The sequence below is a fragment of the Aphelocoma coerulescens genome, chromosome 3 (genome assembly GCF_041296385.1).
Source record: "Aphelocoma coerulescens isolate FSJ_1873_10779 chromosome 3, UR_Acoe_1.0, whole genome shotgun sequence".
NCBI lineage: Eukaryota > Metazoa > Chordata > Aves > Passeriformes > Corvidae > Aphelocoma > Aphelocoma coerulescens.
The window spans coordinates 11,831,439-11,858,955 of record NC_091016.1 but is presented as its reverse complement, the minus strand read 5'-3'; the positions used below and the strand labels follow the sequence as shown (position 1 = coordinate 11,858,955).

The window sequence follows — 27,517 nt, the reverse complement described above, 5'->3', positions numbered from 1 at the left end:
AAACTAAATCCCATTGTGATCATAATGTAAATGAATCAGATACATATAAGAGCACCCTTTGTCTACATTAAGTATTTAAAAATCTGAAATGAATATAAAGCTACATTAAAACAACACTCTTAAAAATGGCAAAGTTGTACCAGACCTGCAATTCTGCAAATATAGTATGTCACAGAGTCCTGTCATCATCCGAGATAAATTGGACCTTAATTTTCAAGCCCACATTCCTCCCTAAGCAATTTGTGGCCTCAGAACTGTGCTGGGAGCTTCCCATGCATGGGAAAACCAGAACATGAGCAGAGTAAGGGCCAGTACCTACCAAGCAGTTTATGAGGTTTCCCCAGAGCCCTTATCTGGATAAATTTTCACTGGGATAACTTTTCTGTTTAATCTCTTAACAATGCATTTCAAATTTTTACCTCAGTGAAGGAGAGTTACAACCTTTAGAAAAACATGGTTGGAAGTTTTAAGCTGACATTCCAATGTGGCCTATACTTTACACACCATGTTCTTCAACAACTGTAAGAACTACTCAGTCTTTCCGGTTTTTGGGGAATTCATTCATGGTAGAGACCAAACATGAAAAAGTCCAATACAAGTAGTTAAAAGCTGGCAAAATTACGAACATCTGGGAACACATTACTATAAGAAGTTGAGGCACTGTGTGGAAGTAATGAAGAGTAAACCCTGTATATAATAAAAGGTAAACAAAGCTTAACAAATACTGTCAAAGCAGGGAGGAAGTAGCCCTTAACAGACAATTTCGCTGGAAGTAAATATTTTAGTGCTGGTTTTATTACATGAAGACATTCGTACCTACATAAAGCCAAATTCTCAGTTCTTTTGCACTGGATTTTTGCTACTGTGACCTTAATGAAATCAAGAGTTAAACTGACTTAAAGCAAAGAGAATTAAGCTTGTGGTGTTACACAGTCTCCAACAATAGCATTTCAGTAATATGCACTTTGTATTCTGTTACACACGGAGAGAACTTCCTGATAACCAGGAGATCTATAACATGCAGGTGGATGTGTAATGTGTACATCCACAGACAACACCCCATGTGATTAACTGCCTTGAGGAATCGCTCTCTCCATGGAAACTTCACAGGAGAAAACGTGTTTTGTCTTGTGTGTGTTGGGGAGCAGGTCTGTCAGCCCAGGGCAACAAATTAAAAAGATTGTTTATGCTATCCAACTTGTCAGTGTTTGTTACTAGGCATTTCTCCTTCTCACCTTTCAATAATGGGGACAGGAACTTCGTTACTTTAAACAATGACTCATTTCTTCCCATGGGGGCAAAATACACTCAGGTGACAATGAAAAAAAAGCATTCTAGAAAACAAATCCTGCTATATTCATGGAAATTAATATCCATATCAAATGAGAGACTAACGAAGACTACTTTTTCACTTGTAGAACTCAGCAGCTGCTCATTTGCTTTAACAGACTCTGCTAGTAAACAGTAGCTAAGAATTTACCCCTAAAATTAGTACTTAAAAAAAATACATTTGCAACCACATTTGAGTTTTACTTCTTTTCTGTCTATTCTGAATCGTTGGCATGCAAGATATACCACCATAAATTGAAGGTGATCCTTCACTTGAAAATTAGTTTGTTGTTCATGTACTCTTTGGATATGCTCTCTAGGTACCTTTGATACCAAGACTGTCTTGATGTAAAGCTGGAACAATATAGAGCTGAATTAAATCCATTTTCTATCACTTAGACTTTAAATTTGTCCATGGAGCATGTCCACACTAGATTCAGAAGAAGCCTCTTGGCAATACCGAATTATCATACTGAATTGCTTCCATCAATTTGCTGGGGCTGCCAAATTGAAATGATGCATGTCAAGGCAACCCTACACTGCAAAGATAGCCTCTTAAATGTTCCATTTATAAAGCTTTTTATTCACAGTCAAATTTAGTATCCCCTCCGAAATATATCACTTTACAAATTGATACCTTGCCATTACAAGATTTCTATGCCATATTCACTGAGCTTAGTAGTAAAAACAAGCTTTTGCTCTTTCCCCTTTGGTACAGCTGATGAAAACTGAGCAGTTCAAGGTCTGCTTCTTAGATCACCAGCACTAAATATTCCATAGATCTGTAATCTTCTCCTACAGGGAAGGTTAAAAATCAGCAAAAATACAAACTTTTGGTTTTATCAATAAAATATCACAAGTGTATCCAACTGAAAAGCAGAAATTGAAGAAAAAAAAAAAACAACCAAACTACCACTAATGCTAAGATTCTAATAGTGCTCTGCAAAACAAAAGCATTCATGTGGACTTTCTGAAACTTTGTGCAAGAAATACTACTCAAAGTAGATTAGGAAAGAGAAAATTCCACTGTCCCACTGCAGAACTTAAATGCATTTTTTAACTTATGTGTATCGTGTGTGATTCTAAAATGACAAATTGTATTTACTTTCTGTAACTGATGTAACCTAACACTTTTTTTTATCACTGGCAAGTGAATGTCTAAGAAACATAAATAATGACATAAACTAATAATGCCCTGTTTTGACATCATTACATCTCAGTTTATGAGAAACTAACAACCTGTACACATCTGGGATGCGACCACTTTCAATTATTTTGGCACTTTTAAGTTGGAAACCCTACGCCACAGATGCCACTTCCACCAATGTAACTCCACCCGTGTTTCCAGTTAGAGATTGGAGTTTGCTGTTCATGGCTCCCGAAAGCCTTCTGCGGCTGAGAGCTGATACAAGTCTTCATCTAGGTAACCAAGGTCTCTCCTTCCAGAGCTGCAGAAACAGGTCACCATCACTTCCTGGGTAATGTATGTCATTTACTATGAAAACTAGGATTTCCCTTTACATTTGTAATGGTCCCAGACCCACAGTTAAAAACTATCAGTCTACCCTCTTAAACCAAATAAAATCCTTAAAATCTCTTAATCCTAAGAGAATTTTGTTTGTTTAGCTTTTATTATTCCAAATAAATATGCTTGAGTAGATTTTCAATAAAACTGCAACACCGACAGTTTTTGACAAAGCTCTATGCTAACACTGATTTTCAAGGCCAGGAAAAATAGGATGACTTAATTAAAAAAAAAATAAAAACTCTTAGGAATGCAGTTCTCCAGTAATAAAAATACTGAAGGAGTAGAAATGCATCATTGATGTGCTGACTTCCCAAGTCATATGGCTAGCATTTTTAAGGCTGGGAATTTAAGCCCTAGTAAAATTCCCCCTTTGTTTACAGTCACAGTAAACTCTCTGTCAGAGAAATGTTTTCTGGGAGTAGATCTGTGGAAGCTTCACACAGTTCAAAGAATACCTAGTTTCTTACATCAAAGATAGTAATTTTGTTACAGTAAAAATCTCCTTATATGGCTAGGACAGTTAATGCCAAATTGTTATTTTTATGTAGTTATTTGCCACTAACTCAAGTGGCATTTAACATCCTGAGCTGAGTTTTTATTTCTCTTCTGAAATACATTTTTTTGAACTTGGAAAATTCCCCATGCAACCTCATACCAAATTCTAGTCCCAGCTGCTAATTTCACATGCTCTCACCAATCTCACCGCTTCCTTGGTGCAAAGAGTGGAAAGCAAGAGAAGTTCCAAGAACTCATTAACTGCCTGAATCAAAACAAAATCTTTAACAAAATAATCACTTCAATGATGTAAAAACCACTTGGCATTCATAATCATTATTTCAAACTTCTTTCTAATAGGGCTGTTAGTGAATAGCAAGCACATGGTAAGGATTCTTAGTTTGTGGGGTATTTGTCTGGGTTGTGTTGTGTCAGAAAAGCAAAGCCACAATCCACATTATTAACAGTCATACTGAATGATGCAAGCCTTAAAAAAAGTTCACAAAATTGCATATGCTATATCTATTTAAACTGCTCTATTACAAATGTCAAATACCTGCATATAATTAATTATGCCAGAAGAACTTCTACCTCAGTAAGTCTTAGCTAATAGCCTTGCATTACTCTTGCTTAAACATTTACCAATGAAACCTGCGTACTTTACTGGACAATAAATTATGATCCTTTTCAGAAATTATCCTTTTAAAACAAAACCTATAATTGAAGCTTAAGAGGAAAATCATGTAATGGAAATGTCCTCCAATCCCCTTTTAATTAACAGCACTGTGCATAAGTACAAGCTGAGCTACTCATTTCCTCAAGACAATGCCTCTCAAAGCAGAAGATGTTATCTCCCAGAAAATTTCTATATTAAAGTGCTCTGGTTTGTGCTGCTTCTAGACCACTTCTATCCAACTTGTCTTCCCCACTAGTCTAAAGAACACCTGACCTTTTTTCCTTTCTTTAGATCACTAGGTTTGAGATTAACATTTTGAACCTCATGTTTTGTGCATGCAGACCTCAACATTCACAGCAAGTCCAGAAGTCTGTAACAGTCTAATACTGCCATCTGCAGTATCAGGCTGAAAGGGGTACAAGACAGGGCACACAGACTTCTGAACAAACACCATCCAAACCTATTTAGAAGAACCGCTTTACACAAATGTGTTACTTCTGGTCAAGAACACACTTTGGGTCTTCTGAATTTTTTACCTTAATTAAACAAAAAAACCCCTCCCAAGTCCAACAGCTCCTTCATTTGATACAACCATGACATTAACCTGAAGAAATAAAGCATTGTCATTTTAGCTTTTTATGGGCCTTGGCCATGTACACTCACATAAGCAGTCCTGTGGATTTGAGGCAGCAAGGTTAGGTATCCACATCTAAATAAGTTCTCATTAGTTGCATTGAGGGCATTGCTATTTACTTGAAGATTTTACTGTAAACAAAAACATATAAATTCACACCAGTCACTAAAAATGTTTCTAAACTTGTAATGAGTTTAATAAATTTGTCAATGCATTGAATTTTCACTTTCAAATATACGTATTTTTAAAAAATAATGAGAGAAAAACCTTCATTTTAGTACATAATTCAATTTAGTCACACTCTGCATGGCCTGCTGCAGTACAATGCCAAGGACAGTAACCATCCACTGAACATCATTCAGCGTGAAGTACTAGAGCTATACTGAATTCCTTTGTTCTTACCATTTAGTCTTTCCTCTAAGATTTCCCAAACACCTGTATGGACTGCTACCCAAACTGCATTTTTGTAAGCTAAATAATCTGTTTTCCCTTCATAATTGTTAATTCCTTGCTAATTGTTAAATAGCTTTTGGGCAGATAATTGAGCTTTGCATTGCAGCATATTGAAAACTGAACCCACCTAACACACATCCTTTCCTAAATGACTAAGCTTCACATTTTGAGGAAAAATACAGTATTTGCAAAATGGAGCAGTAGTTTTTATTGCATCAGAGGATGCTTTCTCAAATGAAGAGTTGAGGAACATCAATAGATGGCCACACTCTTACCACGTCAGAGCACATTTCTCCAAGCATCAGCACGAAGGGATGAGCACTGCAGCAAAAATTCCATCAAGTTCCTGCACATGCTGTTTCTTAATAGCCATCCCCAGCCTGCTCCTTTTTTTTGGACCCTACGAACTGCCCCTAGGGGATATCTAACCTTTCCATTGACTAGACAGAGGAGCTTAGAGTGGAATCCAGGGTGTTTGCTTGTGGCCCCTGAAGGTCTGGTTTCTCAGAGGCAACAGAAGTACGGGAATATTGCACATATTCAAGTTGAAAGGCTGAGAAGAGTTTAACACAGTGAATAAACCTTACAAAACTCTACAAATATGGCATTTCACACAATGCTCTTTCATAAACACCACAGACTGGATAGCACTGTTTGAAACTTTTTAATATTAAGGAGATTGAGGACATATAAAAAATATTTTAAAAATTTGAATTCATAGGCATTATAAACAAAAGATTACTAGAATTTATTACCAGCAAGTATATGTCACGTCATTATCATTTGAGTAATGAAATGTCAAATGTGCATCAAATGGCACTTTTAGATACACATTAAAGGTGATCACCTCAGTGACAAGCATTCTGAACAAAATACAATCCTGTAAAATTTGTAAGTATAAATTAATCTGTTATACAGCACTTCTGTGAGATGCATGCAGTATACAAAACATTTCCAAATAAGTTCTAGGTGTCTGCAATTTATATGAGGCGAAACAAAGATTTAGTCCCTCTGCCTCTTTTTCCCTTTAGTAGGAGTTTTGGAAGCATGTTCGTTTTCTGCGTTTGGTTCCCAGAGTGCATTTTTTACAAATCTAGAAGCAGCTCCTTTATCAAGTTTGGATGCCTTTTTCTTGTCTGTTATTTCTTTGACCTTGTTCATGTATGTTCTTATTCTCTCCTAGGGAGAAAAAAAAAAAAAAAGGAAAAGTATTTCAAACCATTCTCCCAAGATTACTGCTAAAATGAATCAATGAGTAGAAGTTCTCCACACTGTACACTTCTAGAACTGTAATACCTGGAATAGCATTACTTAAATAAATACACCAGGCCCTTTGCAAACTTGAGACTTCCCTTTAGCATATTTTCCATCACAGGTACCTACCATACCATCTGCATGACACCCACTATAACAGGAACACGAAGTCCTACAGAGATGCAGACTCTGCATCTAATTTACAGAGAGATGGGAACTGTTCTTGCAAGCACAGTTAGAAAATAAAGTACTGAACTCTGTTTGGAGTTTGACCTACATAAAGATGGAAAAATAGTATTTAGGTATTTAACACATCTATGGATGAATTATACAACCTGACTACTGTCCACAAAAAAAAAAAAATTCACTAAGTACAAGCAAAGCTAAAAAAGCATCTTACACAAAATCAAAGATGGTACAAGCATTACACATGAAACTACCCAGAAGTCTAGGGGTTAAGTTCCTGAAATGGTCAAGGGGGCTTATCAAAGAATTTATTTAGGCTAGCCTGATGAATTTGCAGCCATATCAGAAGTTCCTTGTATGGCCATAAATAACAATACAGGCCTGTTTCCAGGGAAAAGGGGATGTTTTCTTGGCATATCTTAGCCTATCAAAGTTATTTGGTGTTTATGGGGGTTTTCTTGACCAAACCATGACTTGGATTCAGCCCCACAGAAGTATACCCTCGCAGCTTAACAATCTCATTTATACACCTACTCATCCTCACCTGCTCCTGCAACAAAAAAAGAAAATTACTTTGAGAGGGTACTAAGCAGCTTTACGATGGGAATCCCCCTCTGGTAAGTGCCTGCTTCTCTTCACTGACTAGAGAGTACACTTACAGTAACTCTGCAAAATATTTAACAATTTAGTTTACAGATTTCATGTCTACATATTTAGCCTAATATGGCCTTTAACTGTAGGGCCTTTGGGTGTTACTGTAATACAAACAACAGTGGTATGTATATACACATATATGTAGCGCTCTACCTGATACTTGAATTATAAATGTGGATTAACAGAACACATGTGGATACTACTAAAATAAATTTTGATCTGCAACCCACACATTTCTCACACAGCCATTGCCACCTCTTTGAATATGGAACAAAAGTTACAAGACCTACACTACAGAACTGATTTTCAATTCCTCAGTGATCATTATAAGCAACTGTCAAAAACTTGGCCACTCTTTCTGTATCAAAAACACAGCTTTAACAAGGAGGGCTTTACAGGGTCTGAACTCATGTTCGGCCATAATATTTCTTTTGTGACCGAGATGGCTAATGAGAACAGATGGCAAACCTACATGTATTAACACGGGAAAAAGGAGCTGGAAAATGTCAAGGTGACAAAAGAAATGAATTCTGATAGCTTGAGTGTGTTTTATTAATACAGCTTGAATACCTGTATGTACACAAGGAGAACAATTCTAAAAACAAAACAATCATGACAGAGCAGTCTTATTTTAAGTCCCTTTCCACATGAATGAGAAAATCACAGTGCCTTTGGAAGGAAGGAATGTGCATTCATTCAACCTTGATACTTGCAAAAGGAAAAGAGATCTGAGTAACAATCTAGGCTATGAAAATATTCACTCTTTCTTCAGAGTTAAAACGGCAATTGTGAAGTAAAATACCAACACAAAGTATCCACAGCATAGAGATAAAATTTTTTAGTATCACTAAATTAACACAATACTCAGACAATATATAACATTAGGAGGAACAAAAAACTGACAGAAAGCTCATGAAATATTAACAGATGCATTTTTTAATATGATGCAGTCTAGACTACTGAAAACCTCACAAAATTAAAAATAGAAGTATTCTTGTCATTCAGGCTAGCTTTCCACATTTTTTAGTCCTATCCTCCATTCCACTGGTTATATAAGGATTACAATTAAGCTACCTATTTTACAATTGCCAAGTTAATATTTTAATTTATTCAGGAATTAAAATGGGTAGTGAGAAGTTTTGATTTCTGTTTTCTCTTCAGGCTAAATGATTTGGTTTTTTAAGTCAGAAGAATTTTCAAGATAACTGGCCTCCTATACTGTAGTCAGGCATCTAAATGGAATATAAAGACAAAACTAAAGATTTATTATAGGTCGTAAATATGTCACTAATGCAGAATTACTGGACAATACACATACAACTGGTGCCAAAAAAGCTTTTAGCTTTGTTGCTGAACTGGATTCTTTACTGCTGAGAAAATGAATTAATGGAGGGCTTGGAAGGGGGAGGGGGGTTCTTTCCCGTCTTCGCTAGTAAATCAACCACACTATACTTTTAGAGTCATACAAAAGTAAGAAAAGGCGGCCTCAGAGATTAACATGATTCCAAGTATTTATAAGAAAAAAATGCCATACTGGAAGTTATAAATTATTATCAGGCATGTAACATTTTTCCATTTAACAGATACAAGTGAAAAGCTGCTCTGTACAGAATCCAATTCTCAACCAAAGGTGGAAAAAAAGAAAAGATAAGAGGATATCATTCATCATCCTCTTCTAATTTCAGCAGACTCTACAACTTTACTTAAAACGGTACTGTTTAAAAGTAAAAAAAATTACTTTCTTAATTTAGAGAGCCCAGCAGGGCATACAGTTATGTAACAGCATGTAGCATATGCATGCTATTATGGCAATGTATCAATTTTAAATGTAGATATAAGCATTTTTTAACTTGTCTTTGGGCTAACCATCCTGAACAAGTAGGATGCATGCAGCATAAGCAACTCACCAGTTCTTGTTTCACTGGATGTTCCTTTGGATTGACTCCCTGGGTAGCCAAGTATACTACAAGAAAAAAACATTTCTTTGAAACTGAAGGCTGTCTGTGACTGAGGACCCTATCAAACAGTCACATAGGAAAACCACAGTTTCCACAAAAAATCATTAATAAGAATTGTTAACTGTGTCATTAAGTATCTGACAAACTACTATTATCAAATATTGCAGCTAAAACACCCCCAAACAACTAAAATGGTAAAACTTTCTGTCCTTTAAAGGACAGAAAAGGTTGCCACAAAGAAACCAGAAACATCTTCGTGCATGTACAAAATGAGCTTTTCTAAATACAGATTTTTGATTTGGAGTTTCAACGTCATTTACCCTATGGATGGCAATAAAGTGAGTCCTCAGGGTGATTACAAGTTTTTAATTATTTGGCTTTGAAATATGATTATTTAATGTTTGCACCTGTCTAGGTGTTCAAATGGTAATCATAAATACTACATTTTCCTTCTACCACATACTTACCCCAGAACATTGAATTTAATGTGTACACTGAAACCAAATCCAGCTTTGCTTGCTCAAGAGGATCTAACTAGAATGAAAAAAAAACCACCACATTTGAAGATTTTTAAGCAAAATATGCATAGATTGTAGTAATGTGCATATTTTATAATTGTGAATGTATTAATAAAAAAATACATACTGAAGGAGCACATTTTTGCATCACAAATTCACTGAGACTATGTTTATGCCTTATTTGCATGCCATCACAGAAACATTCATTCTCTCCTCTCTGAGTACTCATGTAATTCTCCCAGTTTGAAGTTAAATGCCCCAGTCCCATACAATCAAAAAAGCACAATCCCTTAGCCTGCAGCACTTGGACTACTGTTCCCATAATCAGAAATAAGCCCCTGTTTTTCCACAGAAACTTAATTCAAAATAGTTGTTGCTATCAATGGAAGGAAAAAAAAAAAGTTTAAAGTTGCTGAAACTCAAACGTCAATATACAATCAATGAATGTTAACACTGCACACGACAGACTATGTGTTCAATGCATACTGGAATACTTAGGGATGTAAAGCAAAGGAAGAATAAAGGTAATGAAGGGTTGTTTTTTTTTCCCTTGACTGTCAAAGTCAATTTATTATTTTAGTCCTACACGACTTCCAGAAACTCTGATAACATCATTGTACAGCTCACTAATTCTAACATGGATACTGTCAAAAGATCTGTGTTGTCAAGACTGTTTTCTTCATAATTTATTTGTGTAAGAAATCCTCACAGGATAAAGAAGCTCCCTCATGTGCTGGCTTTTTCTTGCCCTACAGAAAGAAATTACACATTATGCTTTAAATGTTACAAGACAGAAATGCTTACATTAAATTCTCAGGTACTACCTTGCTCTGCTAAAAAGCTACATTTTGCAGACTTATGCTTATAACACAGCTAGAGGAGACAGCTCAGGTTCTGCAAGTCTAGACTTCTGGAACCACATCAATTCTCACTTCTGCCAGTTCACCTTCACATCCTGCTGGGTACACCGTTCCATTCAGTTTGTTGTGAAGCAGTCTCAGTCAAAAACATGAATGACCTCTCTATTATGGAAAAGCATGCTAAAGAAGGTCAGGAATAAGACAGAATATCCTCGACCTAAATGACTCACTGGTAAGATTATCACTTACCAGCTTGGAAGAGCATGTGTTTCATTGTTTAGCTTGTAAGACCATCTGGGTATCTTAGAAATGTAAGAATTTAACAGTAGGTGTCAAGCGTAGGAAGTGTCGTATTTGTTATTTCTCAGTGCAGTGGTTGGCCTAACAGACCCTTTTGTTTCAGTTCAGGCTCTCAAGTATTTTAATAACGAAAAGGTTTTTAAAAGGAAGATAACTTACCTTTTGCAAAAGCTCGCTCCTAGAAACCGACATCATTGTCTTCAGCATCTCATCTACAGAACCAAGAGACTTTTCAAATGCTGCGAGATAATCATGAATTTCAGTGGGGTAGTCTTCCATGTTATTATCATCTTCTGACATTTCCATCTGGAAAGTGGAAACAAAACTAATAATCCTTTTCATTAAGTACCTACAGAGTCAAAAGACTGTAATTTACAACACAAAGCATTAGCATTCATTCATTAAACACTGCAAGAAATGCCTACGTGTGAAGAGTTCTAGCAGGTAATGTCAGCAGCAACACAGTTAAAGGTCCTGTAATTCCAGGGATATCTCCTAACTCCTGTGCAAAATGGCATGAAGGAGCATTACAATTTACATGACTGTAGTGCCTATTCTTGCAACAGTCCCAAAGCAGAATTCAGCTTTCATGATCTGTGATAGAAAGAAATTATTTGCATGTTTAAAAGAAGTGCTCTATAAATCACACTATATAAAGAGCTACACCAAGCAGCAGGAAGGACATCAGGAAAAACAAAACTAACTAACCAAAAAAACCAAACCACAAACCAAACCAATGGGGATATGGCTTCAGTCTGTCCTAGGAAGTCATTACTTCAACACCAGCTACGTCAGGGTCAGCTCATTTAGGAGTAGGTTCAAAAAATTCTTCTTGTGAACCCTGTATCCAGTTTCTGAAGTCCCTGTGGGGTATTATAATCCCCGATATAACTCTACCTGTAACAAAGCTGAGTTGATTTGGGGATTTCAGAATATTCTGGCAATCTTGTCAACACATCAGTGCACAGCAACTGGGAAATAAGATGTGAAAAATCCCCAAGCACCCCTTTTTTCTTCCCAGAATTTATAGTACCATGGTATGGCTACTGCCAAGCCATCTGGCTGCTGGTTTATAATCGATATCTTTAATTCCTCTCAAATCATAAATCATGTATTATCTTGGAGAGTTAATGTTACTTTGAGCTATGTTATTTTCTACAACTTCTATTTAGCAACAACTTTTCAAATGTTTTAAGGTAAGAAGAGAAGAAATATGTAATTTTCCTGCCTGTTTGTTGAGCTGCATCAAGAACCAGGGAGCACCTGGATCACTGCAAACTTTTCTTCTTAGAATCAGTATGATAATCCCACTCTCCAGATGCTGAGTACAGAGGGAGGGAACAGAAACTGGAGAGACTGCACTTTATCTATGAACATTAAGCCACACAGTCAGTGCAAACAGCAAACAGCTGTCACATCACTGGAGTTTGTTTTAGATAATGATTTGATCTTTCCCTTACCCTGGCAAGAGCATGGCGTGTGTGAGAGAGGTTTCTTTTTATTTATATTGTCTCTTGGAGGTCAAAAAGGAAGAAGATTGGGAGGAAAAACTGTGTGGAGCTACTCAAGCTTGTCTGCAACTCCAGTTTTAACTGCACCAGTGTGATTCCAGAAATATGATCACCCAGTTAACAAGCCCAGTTTCACTGCTATTGTTTGCATAGTTAAGAATTATAATCCTACTCAGCTGCATGACTGCTCATCCTTGTCAGAGCTGGTTTTCACACTGAGTACAGAATCACAATGCCAACCATGCTAAAGGTCCCCTCCCTACCCCAGCATGTAACCCACACACCACACACGTAAGTATTACTTCCATCATCTGCAGCAGACCCAAGCAAGAAAGCTGAGCTGGATCCACAAGATGCTGCCCACAGAAAGGCAAAATACTGATTCAATTATTTCTGCCACTCACAATAACACTGTTTGTGTTTCGTTCTATCCTCCTAGCCACCTGCTTTATAATCTGCCATGTTAGGTTGACTAAAAGGGTTCAGAAACAATGTTTGTTGTTAACTTTTAGTCATATAATACAGCATTAAAAACCCTTCAAAGCTACAAAAGATTTTCCCAATCATTAATACAGTTAAGTTTGGTTAGAAAGTGTCTGTCAATACTTGTTCCCTACACTTACACATTGCAGTGGTTTTGGTCCAAAATACTCATTACTTACTTATTTACCTTCTGTGAGAGAAGAATTAGGAGAAAGCAAAACAGGCCCAAAACTTAAAAGAATATAAAGAAGTTTATTAACAGACCTAAAAGAAAGGGAAAAAAAAATCAGACCACACCTTCAGAACACTTCTCCTCCCCCCACCTTTCTCCCTTCTCCCACTGACAATGTTTTTTACCTTGAGATTTTCAGTCAGTTTATCACCTCTATAATAATCTTCTTTTTCAGTTCACTTAGGGAGAGGAGTCTCTCTTGCTCATGCTATGGAGACATCTCCACAAGAAATTCTCTCACGGCTTCAGTATCACAAGACAGCCACCCAGGTTGGTTTTCTGCTTGTATGTGAGAGCCTCTTCCCCAACTTACAGCTGTTACCACAACTGCTTTCGAGGGTCCAATCTTGAGCTACTGGGGTACCATTTTAAGGTTGAGCTGTTCAAAAACAAAAGTTCTCTTCACCCATCTCTGGGAGCATCTCCATCTCTAGAAATAGAGGCCCTCCCCCTTCCCTGAGAGAAAAAGGGTCCTCATCATCCTCATTTCTAGGACTATCTCTAGGAGCATCTCTAGGAACAGAGGTCTGTCTCCTTCCAATTTGGAGGAAGAGTCCTCATCAATTCCATCTCTCCCTGTTCAAACTTCTCATCAAATTACAGCTGCTTCAGCATTTGCTTATTCCAGCAAAGGTGCCTTTGCTCGTAATTGCAGTTTGAACGCTTCACCCCCATGCTTTCATGAAATTACAACAGGTACTCTGGTATATCACAGTCCATCACCACCATAGCTTTACAACAGAGTTTCAGCTTCTAAGCATCTCCTCTTTCTCCTCCCTCAGGGTTTCGGCTCTTCTTTCTTTACTTAATGTCTGCAAGCTTCATCTGTTCTGGAGGAAACTTACAGCACTAAAAGGGTTAATCTCACCCAGCCCCACAGCTGGAATTCGCTTATTGCTATTGGCCACATGATCTTTGCTGGGCAGCTTCAGCTGAATCTTCCGCAGCACTGGAGACTGGGGTGTGGAGCTGGGCCAGGCCGTCTGCATGTAACAGGGCTGGGGGGGGGGGGGGGACATGGATGGAACAGGGCCGCATGGCTCCATGATGGCTGTGGCCCGGCCTGGCCCAGCCGAGCAGGGCCTGGCCTGGCCCTGGGCTGAATGGGCCCAGCCCAGTTACCTGTCCCAAGGCCGGAAGCAAGAGAGGCAAGAGAGTTTTCCCAGGGTTTGTCCATTCTTAAATGTGGACCACAGAGGCAGTCAAAATTTTTAAGTGGCTTAAAAAATTGTCCATATTCGAACTAGCCAGTTGATAGGTTCTGTCAGGTCATAAAGGACCTGTAAGCACCTCTTTGCAAGAAAATCACTTCCGGAGCTATGCCAACCCATGACACACATACAGGGAGAGAGGTAATCCAATCCAACAACCACCTACAGATCTTACCATCACTGCAGTACTTAAATTACTATGGTCTTGATTTGACGGACAGGCACGAACATACTGATAAATTCCAACTTTTCTCTCTCCCTTAATCAGTGTATTCAGCACCAGCAAGAATTAAAAAAAAAGAACTAACAAAAGCCTGTAGCAAGAATGTGTTACCAAAATTAACTGGAGCTGTTTTACAACTGTTACAAGGATAAACAGTCACATATTTGATATTCTTTTCAGTATACCAAGCTAGACTTAAGGAATAAAACAGAAGAAGAATAGGATAAAGAAGGAAAAGATAACAAATACAGTTTGAAATAATTTTGCTATGATCGTTGTCTCATAAACCAGAAAAAATTATGTCTGACCTCATATCACAGAGTATTTACTTGACACTATTAGCATGGAAAGGGAAAAATGTGCATCGGTGTCTTGGTTTGAAAGACAGGTGTCTGCCAAGGAAGGTGGGAACCTTCCCTGGAATGGAAAAATATTATCCCCTTCCCTCTCAATTATTATAACTTTGAAATTACGGGGCTTTCAGGCAAAGATATGGGAAAAGGAATAATAGTTCTCTACTAGTATGCATATGTATAACAAGGCAACCAAACAACAACAGCAGCAACAAACAGAACAGAAACCCAGCCCCAGCCTCTCTCAGCCACAGGCCCTTTCCCCTCCGGTGCAGTTCCACTCACAGCCAGCAGGGGCACTGGTGGCTCCCGGCCAGGCAGGGCGGGTGCGATGATTCCCCCATGGCTGCAGGGGGCGCTGTGGCGCAAGCTTAGCCGCATCTCCCTCACGGGGTAATGTTGGACGGGGTGAATGGTGAAATGGGCAATGGTGGACGGAGTGAATGGCGAAATGGGCTGTGGCAGGAACCTCGGAGCAGTGGCTGGGATGGCAGAGGCAAGCAGCCCCTGGGGTGTCCAACAAAATGTAACAGAAAATTCTGCAGCCTTAGCAAGAGCTGCAGGGGTCAGGGGACATGGGATGTTGGGTTACAGTGTAGCGAAAAAGCCCGACACAGCAGCAGAAAGCAGCAGAGCTCGATAGCGGCAGCCAGGCTTCTCCCTAGCAGCTGCTGCAGCAGCCGGGGAGATGGCCCCTCCGGAAGGGCTAGGGGGTCAGGGTCCCACGTTTTCCCCTGAGGCACCCGAGTAGATGGTGAGGGTCCTTTCCAGTACGATCAGGTGTTGATAAGGTCGCAGTTCAATGGGTGCTCTTAAAAGCAAAGGCTCATCCACGGTAGGAGAAGCAGTGGGAGAACAGCTCTGTAGAGGCAGTGAATCCTCCGGGCAGCGACCGCAGACCAGCTGTCCCTCCTCCGATCCTGACAGTAAGACAGAGCTACGGGCTAAGCCTCACCCCCCAGCCAAAATCGCGAGGTATCTCTGCCCTTCCCAAGAGAAAGCCTCTCAGGTAAGAGAGTAGCCATCTGCACTCTTCCCCCACCTTGGCCATTTCTTTTGTCTCTCGTAAGTAGCAGCTGTTATTGTCTCTTAGCAACAAATGGGACAAAATTCCATGAGAGGAAGAAAAAAAATAAAACAAAATATCTTAACCTCCAACACTCGGACTTCAATGGAACAAGGCTGCCCTTTAACCTGTGTACAGAACCTTCACTGATAAGTCTGCTGCTTCTGCCTGGGGAGCAGGAAGTTATTAAACTTGTGTTTTCTGTTCACTTCAACAGGAAGTAGCAAGTTCCTACTCCTGCTGTGTAGGGACCTCTCTCTTTTCATTACACTGCTGTTTCAGCATAATTAATCTCCAAGCAGGATATGTCACAGTGTTGGCACATGCCAACAATGAGGCAGCAGTCAACAGCCTAAAATAATTTTGGTAACATTAACAACAAGGGCAAACTACATTAGAAACCGTGTACTACAGAAACTCCACAGAATTGTTTCTGCGAAAATCAACACATGGGTTGTGTACTCACACCTGCAGAATGACAAAGCCAAAGATAGGAGGAATTCCATGACACTATAAACATACCCAAAAACTACACTGCCCTCAACAGTTATGTTTCAGTTATTAAACAACAAACAAAATTTTCCTCAAAGTTCTTCAAGTGTTTCTTTTTGTATTTTGAACAAGCAAAAACTTAAGTCAGTCCCTGAAGACATTGTTTATTAGATAGGTTTTCTGATTTGAATTTACTGACTTTCAACCAGATTTTATTCGGCACTGAGTTCTCACTTTAAAAATTAATGATAGTAGAAATATTAAGATAAGAGAAGTAATGAAAAATTCTTGCTAGGTAAGTATGTGAACAATGAGAAATTCTAAAGGAAATTAGACAGAAGTTTCATTATCAAGAAATAACACCTATGATGCACAACACATAACCTGTGGTTGTGTTGCGATGGTAACACTTTAAAAGATCTTTAATTTTGAAAATGCAAAGAAAAGTTCATAACCCATAAACATAAAATACAAAAGAAATGGACGACTTTGATAAAAGGACACTGAGGCAAAAAAACTGTGATGAAAAATGTTGCATGACTTCATAACACCAACTTACCAGAAACAATGTCCCTTTTAACCGTGAGCTGCCATGTAGTTTTTGGAAAAAAACATAAGAATATGTATTTGAGGAAGAAAAGGACTTCAGATTGCAAAAGTAAACCATTTTCATGAGAAAATTTATGCATTGCATTTAGGTCTATTTAAAAAATGTTTATGAATTTCCACAGGTGGAAAATCTCTGAATATTCTGAAATTTCTGAAAAAATGCTGAATAAATTGTCATTTATTCAGAAAGATGGCTATATTTATGTAAACTTCTGCTTAGGAAACAAGAAACGCCTTGTTTTCTTTGCAGTCAACATATCAATATACTATAAAGCAGAGTATGTAATACAAAGTGCAAAAAGGGAGGGAACTATCAGACATTATTAATGAACCACAGAAAAGACACAAATATGAAAAGGAGAAAGAGAAAATATGTCATCTTCTGCAGATTCTATAAAAACAACTACACAGGTGACAATCAAAACAGTTTGCTGTAGTGTTAACAGGGCTATTGTCCTGGGTTGCAGTGTATTCTATTACCATCCTCATGAGCTGTTGAAATCAGGTGGGGCAGTGTTTCCTTGCCTCCTCCCCCCAGACTATCTTTCTGTTAATGGCCCATCATTGTCCTGCTGCATGACTCAGAGACAACTCCCTCTGGACTATCTTTTGTTAAGGAGCCTAATCAACACTTGGCCTCATGACTCATTACCCCATTGTGAGATGCTCCACCCAGAGGGAGGAACCAAGCATCCCATCGTGGATATAATCTGAGACTGAGCACCAGAGACAACCCTCCTCCACTGGATCTCCAGAAGACAGGAGCTACAGAGCCACCACCGGACCTTCTGAGGAAGAGCAGACCCTTTTTTTCTACAGGATCACCGCTTCAGAGGACTGCAACCACCCCCCTGCCTAACCGGAACTCAGGTTGTATCTTGACTCTGTCAGTTTGAACCAGTGTTTTCTTTTAGTCTTTCTTTTTTCCCTTTTCTTTGATTTTCCCTATTAAATTGTTATTCTGACTTGGTGCCTCCCACTGGTTTGTTTTCAAACTAGTACAGCTATTGATCTAAGATACAAACAAGTTAAATGCCATATTAAGGTATTTAAAATAATAACAAAATACAGATGGTTGTACACAATACTACTGGCAAAATTATCTATATTTATCTTCCAGGAGAACGAAGAGAAGAACTACAGACCCCTTTTAAGAAAAGCACACCCAGGAAAAAGAGAAACTACAGTCAGTTTGCAGGTGGCTTTTATGGATAATCTTTTAATATATCCAGAGTTGCTAGAAAGCAACTGCCAGCTGGCTTAAAAAGCAAAACCAAACTTCCTTTCCTGCTCAACCCCCTCCCCACCCCCAGCAAAACCCTGCCATACTGAAAGACACAAACTCTAATTCGGCCATAAGTACCTCTATGAGAGATTCTGCTGAAGATACATTGTGAAAGTAGTGGAAGCTACATGCATCTGTCAGCATGGCAATAGGAAACCACTAAAGACAGAAATGAAAAATGTTCAGCGTTAGCATCATGCACATGGTTTTCAACTGGAATTAAAACTGGAAGTTCAGGATAAAAACGGTGTATTTTAAATATTTTGTAATGTGCAAACAAAAAACAAAAAGTAATTTAGCATTCTGCTAAATACTGCAATTCACGTTTCATGTTAATTCTTATGTATTCCTTAAGCACTAAAAGGCCTTTTCTTCATACTTAGGTCAGATCTTTTATTTTTTCAGATTATTCACCTAACAAAAATCAGATTAGGTAGTTAGATTATTTCTTCTTTTCATGGATATTTACAGACTGCATAGAGGAATAAACAAACTAGAGGAAACCAAAACAAACCCAAAACGTTCTGGTCAGGACACATAAAACTGCTCTCAAATTCAAAATAAACACATGAACAACATCAATATGACAAACCATCTCTGTCAGCTCCTGAAAACTGGCACTGTCCTCCCTCTTCTGAGTTGTGACTCAGAACCAGTGAATGTAGTTGATACACAACTGCAGCAAGGTGTCCCTTCTGCTCTAACACTGTAGTTCACTGCTGAGGCTGTAGGGCAATAGAACAACCAGCATCCTAAGTTTAAAGCTACCCGCGACCACGATTAAGTTCTTTGGCCACAAACCTCTTTAGGGCAGAGAAATCCATGTTTGCAAAGTTCTGAGTAAAAAAGGCTCTAATCTGTGACAGACATGCATTACTGCTGATAATAAATAATTATTTGCCCACTAGTCATCACTGTGTCCATAGGCCTGCTTTTGCCTTTCAAACCTGCTTAGGGCAGCTGGAGAGCAAATCTAGTACAATTAGAGCACTCTTGCAATGCTAACTCACAATCTTGTTTGCAAGAAAGATTTCCACTGCAAAAGTAAAAAAGCCTACAATGAAATATCAAGTATACACCAGCAGGCTTATCTTGATCCCCTTAAAAATACCCCAACTCAAGCCACGGTAGTTAAGCATAGCATAATTTGCATGGCATAATATATTACAAATGGGAAATAGCCAAGAAATCCCTGCCTTCAAAGCCAGACTCCAGCCACCACAAAAGCCTGCACAGAGCCATCCTACAAAACAGCTCACAGCCATCAGTCTCTTGCTGATGCCACTGAGTCACCTGAGCTTCAAAGGACTTGCAAAGTTTATTCTCATCTGTCTTAAAAGGAGATTAAAATTTAAAGGGAGAGAAAATATCATAGGTTCATTTACACTTCAGCCAGTGGTGGATATCACATGAGAAAACAGGTATCTCAGCTTGGATTAAACAACCCTCATTCACCACAGCCTCATCTATATCCACTGATGTAAACCTTCAACTCCATCTGCACAATTCATAAAACACTTTTACTCTCTGTAATCAACTGTCCCAAATTCCACATCTTTGATGATGCAGTGGTTTCCTCTTCTGAACAAATCCAATATAAGCAGGCTCTTGTTAAGCTCCAACCCATCAGTACACCCAGCATAAGTACAATAATAAAACCAGCTTTCTTCAGGTATGTGCAGAACACTTCTTCGTGAGAGGCTTTCATAAAAGCTCCCACACTCAGATATGCTGCCACACTTCAGTTCAAGTTCACTCTAAAGTGATACTAAATGTGTGTCTTTAAACTGGTCTTTAAAACATATTCTTTTGTTTGCACTGAACTTACCAGGAACTTCTTGTACAGCAAAAGACTGTCTCCTTGGACAAACCAGTTTACACATAGTGGGGACAAAAATCAGTACTGAATACTTCTGTCCCACCAAATTTGCAGCAAACAGGAAATTACCTGCCTGCAGTCTGCACCTCCTGTATACTGTAAACTATGTAGCTTACTACTAAAACCTGCTGCCACTCTCCATGGTATCAGCACCATGAATATCCAGAATTAAAGCCAAGAGGTTTTTTCAATCCTTTTAAACTGCTGACCTCGTTTCCTTTAGTCACTAGTTCCACAATACATGAAAAAGCACTTCCTTTTACCAGAATGCAATTTTCTGTATTTGCAATTAATGCAGTGCCTCTCTGTACCATTTTGAACAACTCAAATGTATTTTTGGCTGGTTTTTTATTTGGCTGTGCTAGCTGTTATTTTTATTTGGCTGTACACTATTAGAAGAATGTTTACCCATTTTTTGGTTGAATATAATGCAGTAACTGTGGGATGTTTATGTTCTTAGCATCAATTTCACTGATGTGGGAAAAAACATCTACCTGGAGCTATGGTGGCCAATCCATTCCAGTGTACTGTTTATTTAGAGGAAAAGCAGACCCCAGATGAAAAAACAATGCTAAAGGTCTTAAGCCACTTCAAAGAGAAGGACACTTATCTGAAAAGTTTGTCTGACTTGTGCACTGCTTTTCTGATATGAAGCCTGACAATTCTACCAATTGCTTTCAAGTTTCTCACACTCTGGAGAAGAACCTTGAGTTGAGTGTTTTCTCATTTCTTTAGCAAGGGTCATACTGCCACAGGATTAGCAATATCCAGGTATTTTAGATTTGAAGTGTTCTTTTATACTTTTACAACCAAGAAATACACCAGGCACCTTTCAATATTGGTTTTAAAATCCAGTTCTTCCATTTTTGTTTGTCTCAAAAATGAGGCCTTTTAACTGGCATCATTTAAAGTCTAATTTGCAAGTCAAAGTCCATTCCACTTTGCTGGCAGCAACTAAGCTTGCGGTCAGAAAGCTGTGACAAAGCATAAGGAAGGGGGCATTTTTACCTTTGCAGCAACATGAGAGATACACAAGTTTCATTACAAGGTACTCATAACTTTAAGTACCACCTGTCTTTCTATTAGGTTCTGTGGAACTGTTTTATCCATGGCCTGTATATGCACACTGTACCCTCTCTTTGAAAAACTTTGCCAGGTTCTCAAGGCTCCTCAAGCTGCAACACTATTTTGCTAATTTTAAGCAGGGATGTAATCGTTTACTGCCTACCGAACATCCATCCTCAAAAAAAAAAATGCCAAGAAAAGCCTAAAGCCCATGGTCTCTTTTTCACAGATACGCAGGCAAGCTGTAAACGTCATACATTAAACATCCAAGGCCAGGCTGGATGGAGCTCTAAGCAACCTCTAAGGAAGCTCTAAGCAACCTAAGCCTAGTGGAAGACGTCCCAGTCCATAGCGGGGAGGTTGGAACGACATGATCTCTAAAATCCCTTCCAACCCAAACCACGCTGTAATTCCATAAACCGCGTTTATTATGCTCACTAACAACACCAGCAGCGCGCACAACTCGTGCACAGCGGCCCTGCCTCCCGAGAACGCACTTCCCCGTTTCCCAAGGCCTCGGGAAAGCCCTAAAGCCACAGGAAGCTCCCGGGGGGACACACGGGGGGTGGCCGCTCTTACCTGCGGGCAGGTGGCCGAGCCCCGCGTGCGGATCCCGGGCACAGCGACAACGGGGCGGGACCTGCGCCCGCGACCGGCGGTGACGTCACGGGCGGGCCGGAGCGGGATGCGGAAGCGGGGCCTGGCGAACCAGCCTTGAGGGGAAGCGATTCTTCCGATCTCGTAAACGCGCTTGGTGGGAAAGGAGCCAGTCAATAGGGCCCGCAAACAAACAGAAGATTTGATTAGGAAATCATACACTTGGCATAGAAGCTAGTGTAAGTTAGTCCCTGACATGCACTATAAGCACACGGCAGTGGGTTTTGCTTAAAGGGGGAGGGGGAAAGGGAGAAGAGAAAGGAAGAGATGAATTAAAGGGGGGAAGAGAGAGAAAGAGAGAAAAAAATAGAGAGAAAAAGAAAGAGAGAAAAAAAAAAAAAAAGAGGAAAGAAAGGAAGAAAGAAAGAGAGAGGAAAAAAAAAAAATTAGCTAATGTGATGTCCAGGGCAGGGATACCTTTTTATGGAGAGGTTTCCCTGCCCTGAAGACTCGTTTTCTCTCTTCCTGTGCAAATTAGTTCTCATGCTATGTTCTTTCAAGAGTCTTGAGTGGTCTTGATCCCCCCTACAGCCCATGCCCACTTCTTGGCCTCATTCCTGCACTTACACTGTGGTGCATTGTGCCTGTCTCCAAGAACTTACCAAGGATGTTTGTCTGAGAAAAGCTGTACCCTGCCTCTTCATGGCCCCTTGCTCCAGTCGCAACTTGATCTTTCTCACAGCATGTTAATACCAACAGTCCTTTGTTATTACTAAGAATTCTTGTCTGATGGGATTCTTATCTGATTAGTTGGGTCCACAGCCATCCAGTTATCAGTGTTTGAGACGCACATTGGACCCTTACCTTCTGGGATTCTGCAGTGGGGAGGGAGATGCTCTTTTGAGGCAGGAACACACTTTCCAGCCACTGGCTCCTCTGAGTGAAGGTAAACAGCTGGCATGACATATCTCCAGCTGTTCCCAAGCTCTTGCAGTTGCTTCCTGGAAAAAGAGAGGCACAAACTGTGTGTAGAGATGGTCTCCTAAAGCCAGAGATTGCATGGAGTCATCCGAGGAGGTCGACACTGGTTCCTGCCTGATGCTGCACATCTTTGCCTCACCCTCAAGTGAGAGTTGTTTTCTAATTGTGTTATTGGCTGTGTTTTCCACTGTGCTTCTTCACAAGTCCAGAAGAGGCTACCACAATGAGACAGCGCACCTCTTCTACGAGGGAATTGGGATCGTTCAGCCTGGAAAAGAAGTGATAGAGAAAGATAGGGACTATGTGATGACAAGGAGGAATGGATCCAAGCTGAGAGTAGTTTCAGATTAGGTATTAGGAAAAAATTCTTGACTGTGAGAGTGGTGAGGCACTGGATCGGGTTGTCCAGAGAAGTGAATGCCCCATCCCCAGAAGTGTTCAAGGCCAGGCTGGATGGGGCTCTGAGCAACCTGGTCTAGTGGAAGATGTCCCTGCCCATGGCAGGGGGTTAGAACTACAGGATCTTTAAGGTCCCTTCCAACCCAAGTAATTCCAGGATTCTATAAGATTTCAGCAAATAAATCAGGGTTCAAAATGCAGTGGATTAGTATTTCTCCACTGCAAGTGCTCACTGATCAGAAGATTGTACCAACACATCTGTGGCTCCCAAAGATAAGATCCACATTGTATGGATTTACATTCTGATAATAGTAAAGCAGAAGTCAGTATCTGCATCAAAAGTATTGGCATTACTTGCCAAAGACCCTTTTTTTGCCGCCTCTTCACAATCTCATCTGAAGCTTATTGTATCTCAGGTTCTGCAGCCTACCCCCTCCAAGGCAGATCAAGATAAGGTCGCTGGAGTCCATCATAGTTGAAGAGGGCCTGCTCTCAGCTGTAGGTTACCAGGAGCCTGTATGTGGCTGACTAATTTGTGCCTGGTTGCCTGAAGGGAATGTGCTGAGTTGGCTTGCTCAGAAACAGAGTTTCTGGGGGAAAAGAAAAACAGGTCCTGTCTGGAGAAAGACAAGTTCAAGGCTGGGGAAAGTGGAGTTATATTTCTAGGGGAAACAGGAGTAGAAGTTTGGGATCTTACCTAGCTTCAGTGCACCTCCCTGCACCTTCAATGCCATTTAAAATACCACAAAAGTGAGCTTCCTTTTAATAAGCTGGTTTACATCTAAGTGCTATACTATGTCAATTCTAATTAAATCTGTATGTATTACAAATGGAAGTTTTTCTCCCTAGTTCCAGTTGGAAGCATATCTAAAGATCTTCACGTCATTGTCACTTGTTTACATCTTGCCTCCTTTTCCTACAGGAAGTTTGGAGGTTTAACTTTTCAATTTCAACCAAAAATGTCTGAAGAAGAATAAAAATTTGGATTTTATAAGAGTATTATAAAAGCAGCAAACACAGGGATTATTTAAGAGGCTTTCAGCTATATGTGGGACACATACAGGTGGTAGAATCACTGGGGTAGGGAATGGTATCCCTACTGTGTGCTAATATTTTAGTGTAATAATACAAATTTTCACTGCATTTTCATAGCCATTTCTTATTTTCAAAAAACACAGTATTAATTATTTTCTCATGTTCATTTTTAATTGTAAAACTACAGAATTATAAATAAATAAATGTAAATAAAACGGAATTTAGGAGAGTTTTCAAAATATTCAGAAATGCAACAGTCTGAAGGGTAGCAGAGAATTAGCAAGACCTGCACTCCTAAATAGAACACTTTGCAGTTCTAGTATGCTAAATGTCTACAAGGAGGTCAGAACACTTAACGTATGGTTTGTTCATTTTTACCTCAGTATTCACATGTCACAGACTGGGAAATACAAAGAGGGGATTTGATTGATAGACTAATTGACTTACCAATGTTAGGTAGAAATTGTTGCCAGTCTTATTTCCTAAACCCAATATTTTGTTTCAATTACAAGATCAAAGGAAAATGCAACACGTGCTGATCAATGTTCAGATTCAGCCAACTCTGTTTGTAGAAGATTGTAACCGTGTAGAGCATTAATGCAGTACAGATTGTGCTCTGTATTCCCTGGTCATACAGTGTGGCTCTGTCTCCTTCTACTGGTTTACATTTGTTACAGATTTGCTCCTACAGATTTATACTTTTGTTCAGTTAACTGTAGTTCCTACACTGAGCGCCACAAACCTTGGAATTTCTTGAGCCAATTCACTCAGGAAATTATTAGGTATAAAAGCATTCATTTTCTACTTAAAATGGCTGCACTGCCTGTTTGGTTTTCAAGAGCAGTGAGTGAGGAGTTAAGAATTCACATTTATCCCAGCCAAAATCTGATTAAGATACAGCTCATATAATTCAAATGGTTTATGCTGGTACTACTCTGAAAATATATTGTTTATATATGGATATCTATAGAAAAATCCACAAAAAGCTATACTGGCATTTGGAACTTAATGGAAACCATTTCATTTGAGAGGCCTATGAATGATTATTGATTTTTCTCTTTCATTCCTGAAACAAGAGGAAACAATCCTCAGTATTTTTGCCAAAGTAGTCAAAGTGACAGGCATCTTTAACGTTATTACTGTATTATTATGATGCACCTCATCCACTGTACATACTACATAATGATTCCCACAAAGTCAATGTTCTTTGTGGAGCAAATGTGGAGGCCAAATCTTGTAGTCTTGGCCTCACTGGAGTCATTACACAGCCTGGGTCATGCAAAGCACTACAGCCTGACGTACAAACCAGCTGTGGCAACTCCATCTCCCTGAAACTTTGCCACTGAAAAAGCTTTGGGAGATGTCATGCAGAAGACAGGTAAATGAAAAAATATAGCTTAGATTCTTCTGCTGTGAATCTGGTGTGAATATAACAAAGTTTACTAGAAGCTACTTGTGACAAAAGGGTTAATAGATCATTGGCAGGATAAAAATACAGACTCTAAAATCAGACTAAAAATCTGGCAAGCAGACCAGTTTGGGAGATCTTCGTGTGTGTAGTACACGTGTGTCTGAAGGGCACCTTGGGCCTTTTGGACTAGGCGTTTTGTTTTTTTGAGGCCCACTTCTTGGCAGTGTAATCTAATGAATTTGCAATCTAATTTCTTTGCAGTGTAATCTGATGAATCTGCAATCCCATGTGTGGGCAGACCAGCAAGTTACCAGAAGAGGGTGTAGCAGGAATAAACTGAAGCACAAACATCTGTTTGCCAGTTATCACCCGATGTGCACTCAGTCCTTGGTGGAAGAAGGGCAAATACCTGATGTTTCCTCTGGTAAATCAGAAGACAGACATTCCTAAAAGGACAGTGACAGGCAGCTGCCTGGCTTGATGCCCTGTTTATGGGAATTTATGCCTCTGCCTGAATTCTGCTGAGACCAGATGTATGCAGGGAGGGAGGGCAGGGACAGAGATTTTACAGTGATTTATTACGATGAAGATGGTGAGTCCAGAAACAGAGACCAAGGTATCTATCTGGCTGCCAGGTTTGTTTTTCTTACTTGCTAGATGGGGTAAGAAGGGGAAGAGAGTCTTGAGGCTAATCGACATTTTCAGCAACTAAAAATCCTATAGTAGTGACATTAGCACTGTGGAAAAGAAATGTAACCTCCAAAAATTTCCATGTTCTATTACACTTTGCAGAACTTAGGGGCAGCGTATGTGGCAGCCTAAGCCCAAGTGAATTTAGACTCACCTTTCAGTTAAAATGCTCTGGAAATGCCTTTTTTTCTGGTTTCAGATTAAATTAGAATGGCTTTAAACCTATTAAACACAGACTCTTTTTCCTTTTGAAAATGTAAGATTTCTAATCAAAATACAGATGCAAAAGTACATGGAAAGAGGGAAACTGAGATTGATGTATCTTTGTTTTAGGGAGGAAAAACAATATAATTCAATAAGACTAGCTCAAACCCTCTAATTAAAGCTTTTTTAACATAACAGATAGGGAGGATGAGATCAACACTGAGATAGGGATAGTTGGTACAGATCAAAAGAGCTTGTATTCACGCCAGTTAGATTAAATGACAGGATGTGGTGAAGTACTGGGTTACTTTACATACAAAGCCTTATTTACTGAATGTATATATATTTATTAGGTTAAATGCATTTATATATGGAAACTGTAGAAATAAATTGAAAGCAATCTATCGTGTAGAGCATTTGTTCTGATACTATTCTAAGATTGCATTTCTTCCGATTAGTATGTAAAGCTGTAATTTTTTTACAGCTGTTTTACTAAGATTGTGGAAGAAATTGTGTTAGAAATTGAGGTTTATTTTTAAATGCATTAGCATTCCACCTGTCTCACTTGTTAGCTTCTGTGCCTAAATTCAATAGAATCATATATTTTATACTCTGTTTTAGCAAAAAGCCTAGGACAACTTTAGGAGTTAATTAAACTCAGCGCCCAATTTGTAGTTGTCATTTAAAAGTGCTTTTTAATATTTATTTATTTGCACATGCCCCCTGAAGAAGCAGGATAGAAGTCTTTGGCTGCTGTAATGTTTCTTATTCACTCTGCAACAGCACGATGTGGGAGAAAGGGAATACAAATGTCAGGAAGGGAAGACACTGCCAGATATGAAGATGCCACAGGCCTGTGCTTCACACACTTCTGCAAGGCAGTAGTCCTTGTAGTCTGTCCTTCACACCTGCTGAACAGGCCACAAAGTCCTGCCTGGTTGGGCTG

General features: G+C 39.3%; 1 protein-coding gene and 1 long non-coding RNA gene across 7 annotated transcripts; one reads left to right on the top strand and one right to left on the bottom strand.

Moving 5' to 3' along the window:
* Positions 1-5,760: 5,760 nt before the first annotated feature.
* C1D (C1D nuclear receptor corepressor) lies at positions 5,761-21,921 on the bottom strand. 6 transcript variants are annotated; one of them, XM_069009056.1, is made up of 7 exons: positions 21,834-21,905; positions 13,197-13,450; positions 13,027-13,103; positions 11,005-11,151; positions 9,635-9,701; positions 9,117-9,172; positions 5,761-6,294 (listed from the first exon to the last, which is right to left on the bottom strand). In XM_069009056.1, exons 4-7 carry the CDS (start codon positions 11,149-11,151, stop codon positions 6,118-6,120), a joined length of 447 nt encoding a protein of 148 aa, XP_068865157.1. In that variant the 5' UTR covers positions 13,027-13,103; positions 13,197-13,450; positions 21,834-21,905; the 3' UTR covers positions 5,761-6,117. The 6 variants fall into 6 exon arrangements, with proteins under 6 accessions (XP_068865157.1, XP_068865159.1, XP_068865161.1 ...); XM_069009058.1 differs by lacking the exon at positions 13,197-13,450 and having other exon boundaries at positions 13,019-13,103; positions 21,834-21,918; XM_069009060.1 differs by lacking the exon at positions 13,197-13,450 and having other exon boundaries at positions 11,005-11,170; positions 21,834-21,918.
* Positions 21,922-22,014: 93 nt separating this feature from the next.
* Positions 22,015-26,597, top strand: LOC138107623 (uncharacterized). The gene is made up of 2 exons (XR_011149647.1): positions 22,015-22,090; positions 25,939-26,597. It is a non-coding gene; the product is annotated as an uncharacterized lncRNA (long non-coding RNA).
* The last annotated feature ends 920 nt before the right edge of the window (positions 26,598-27,517 follow it).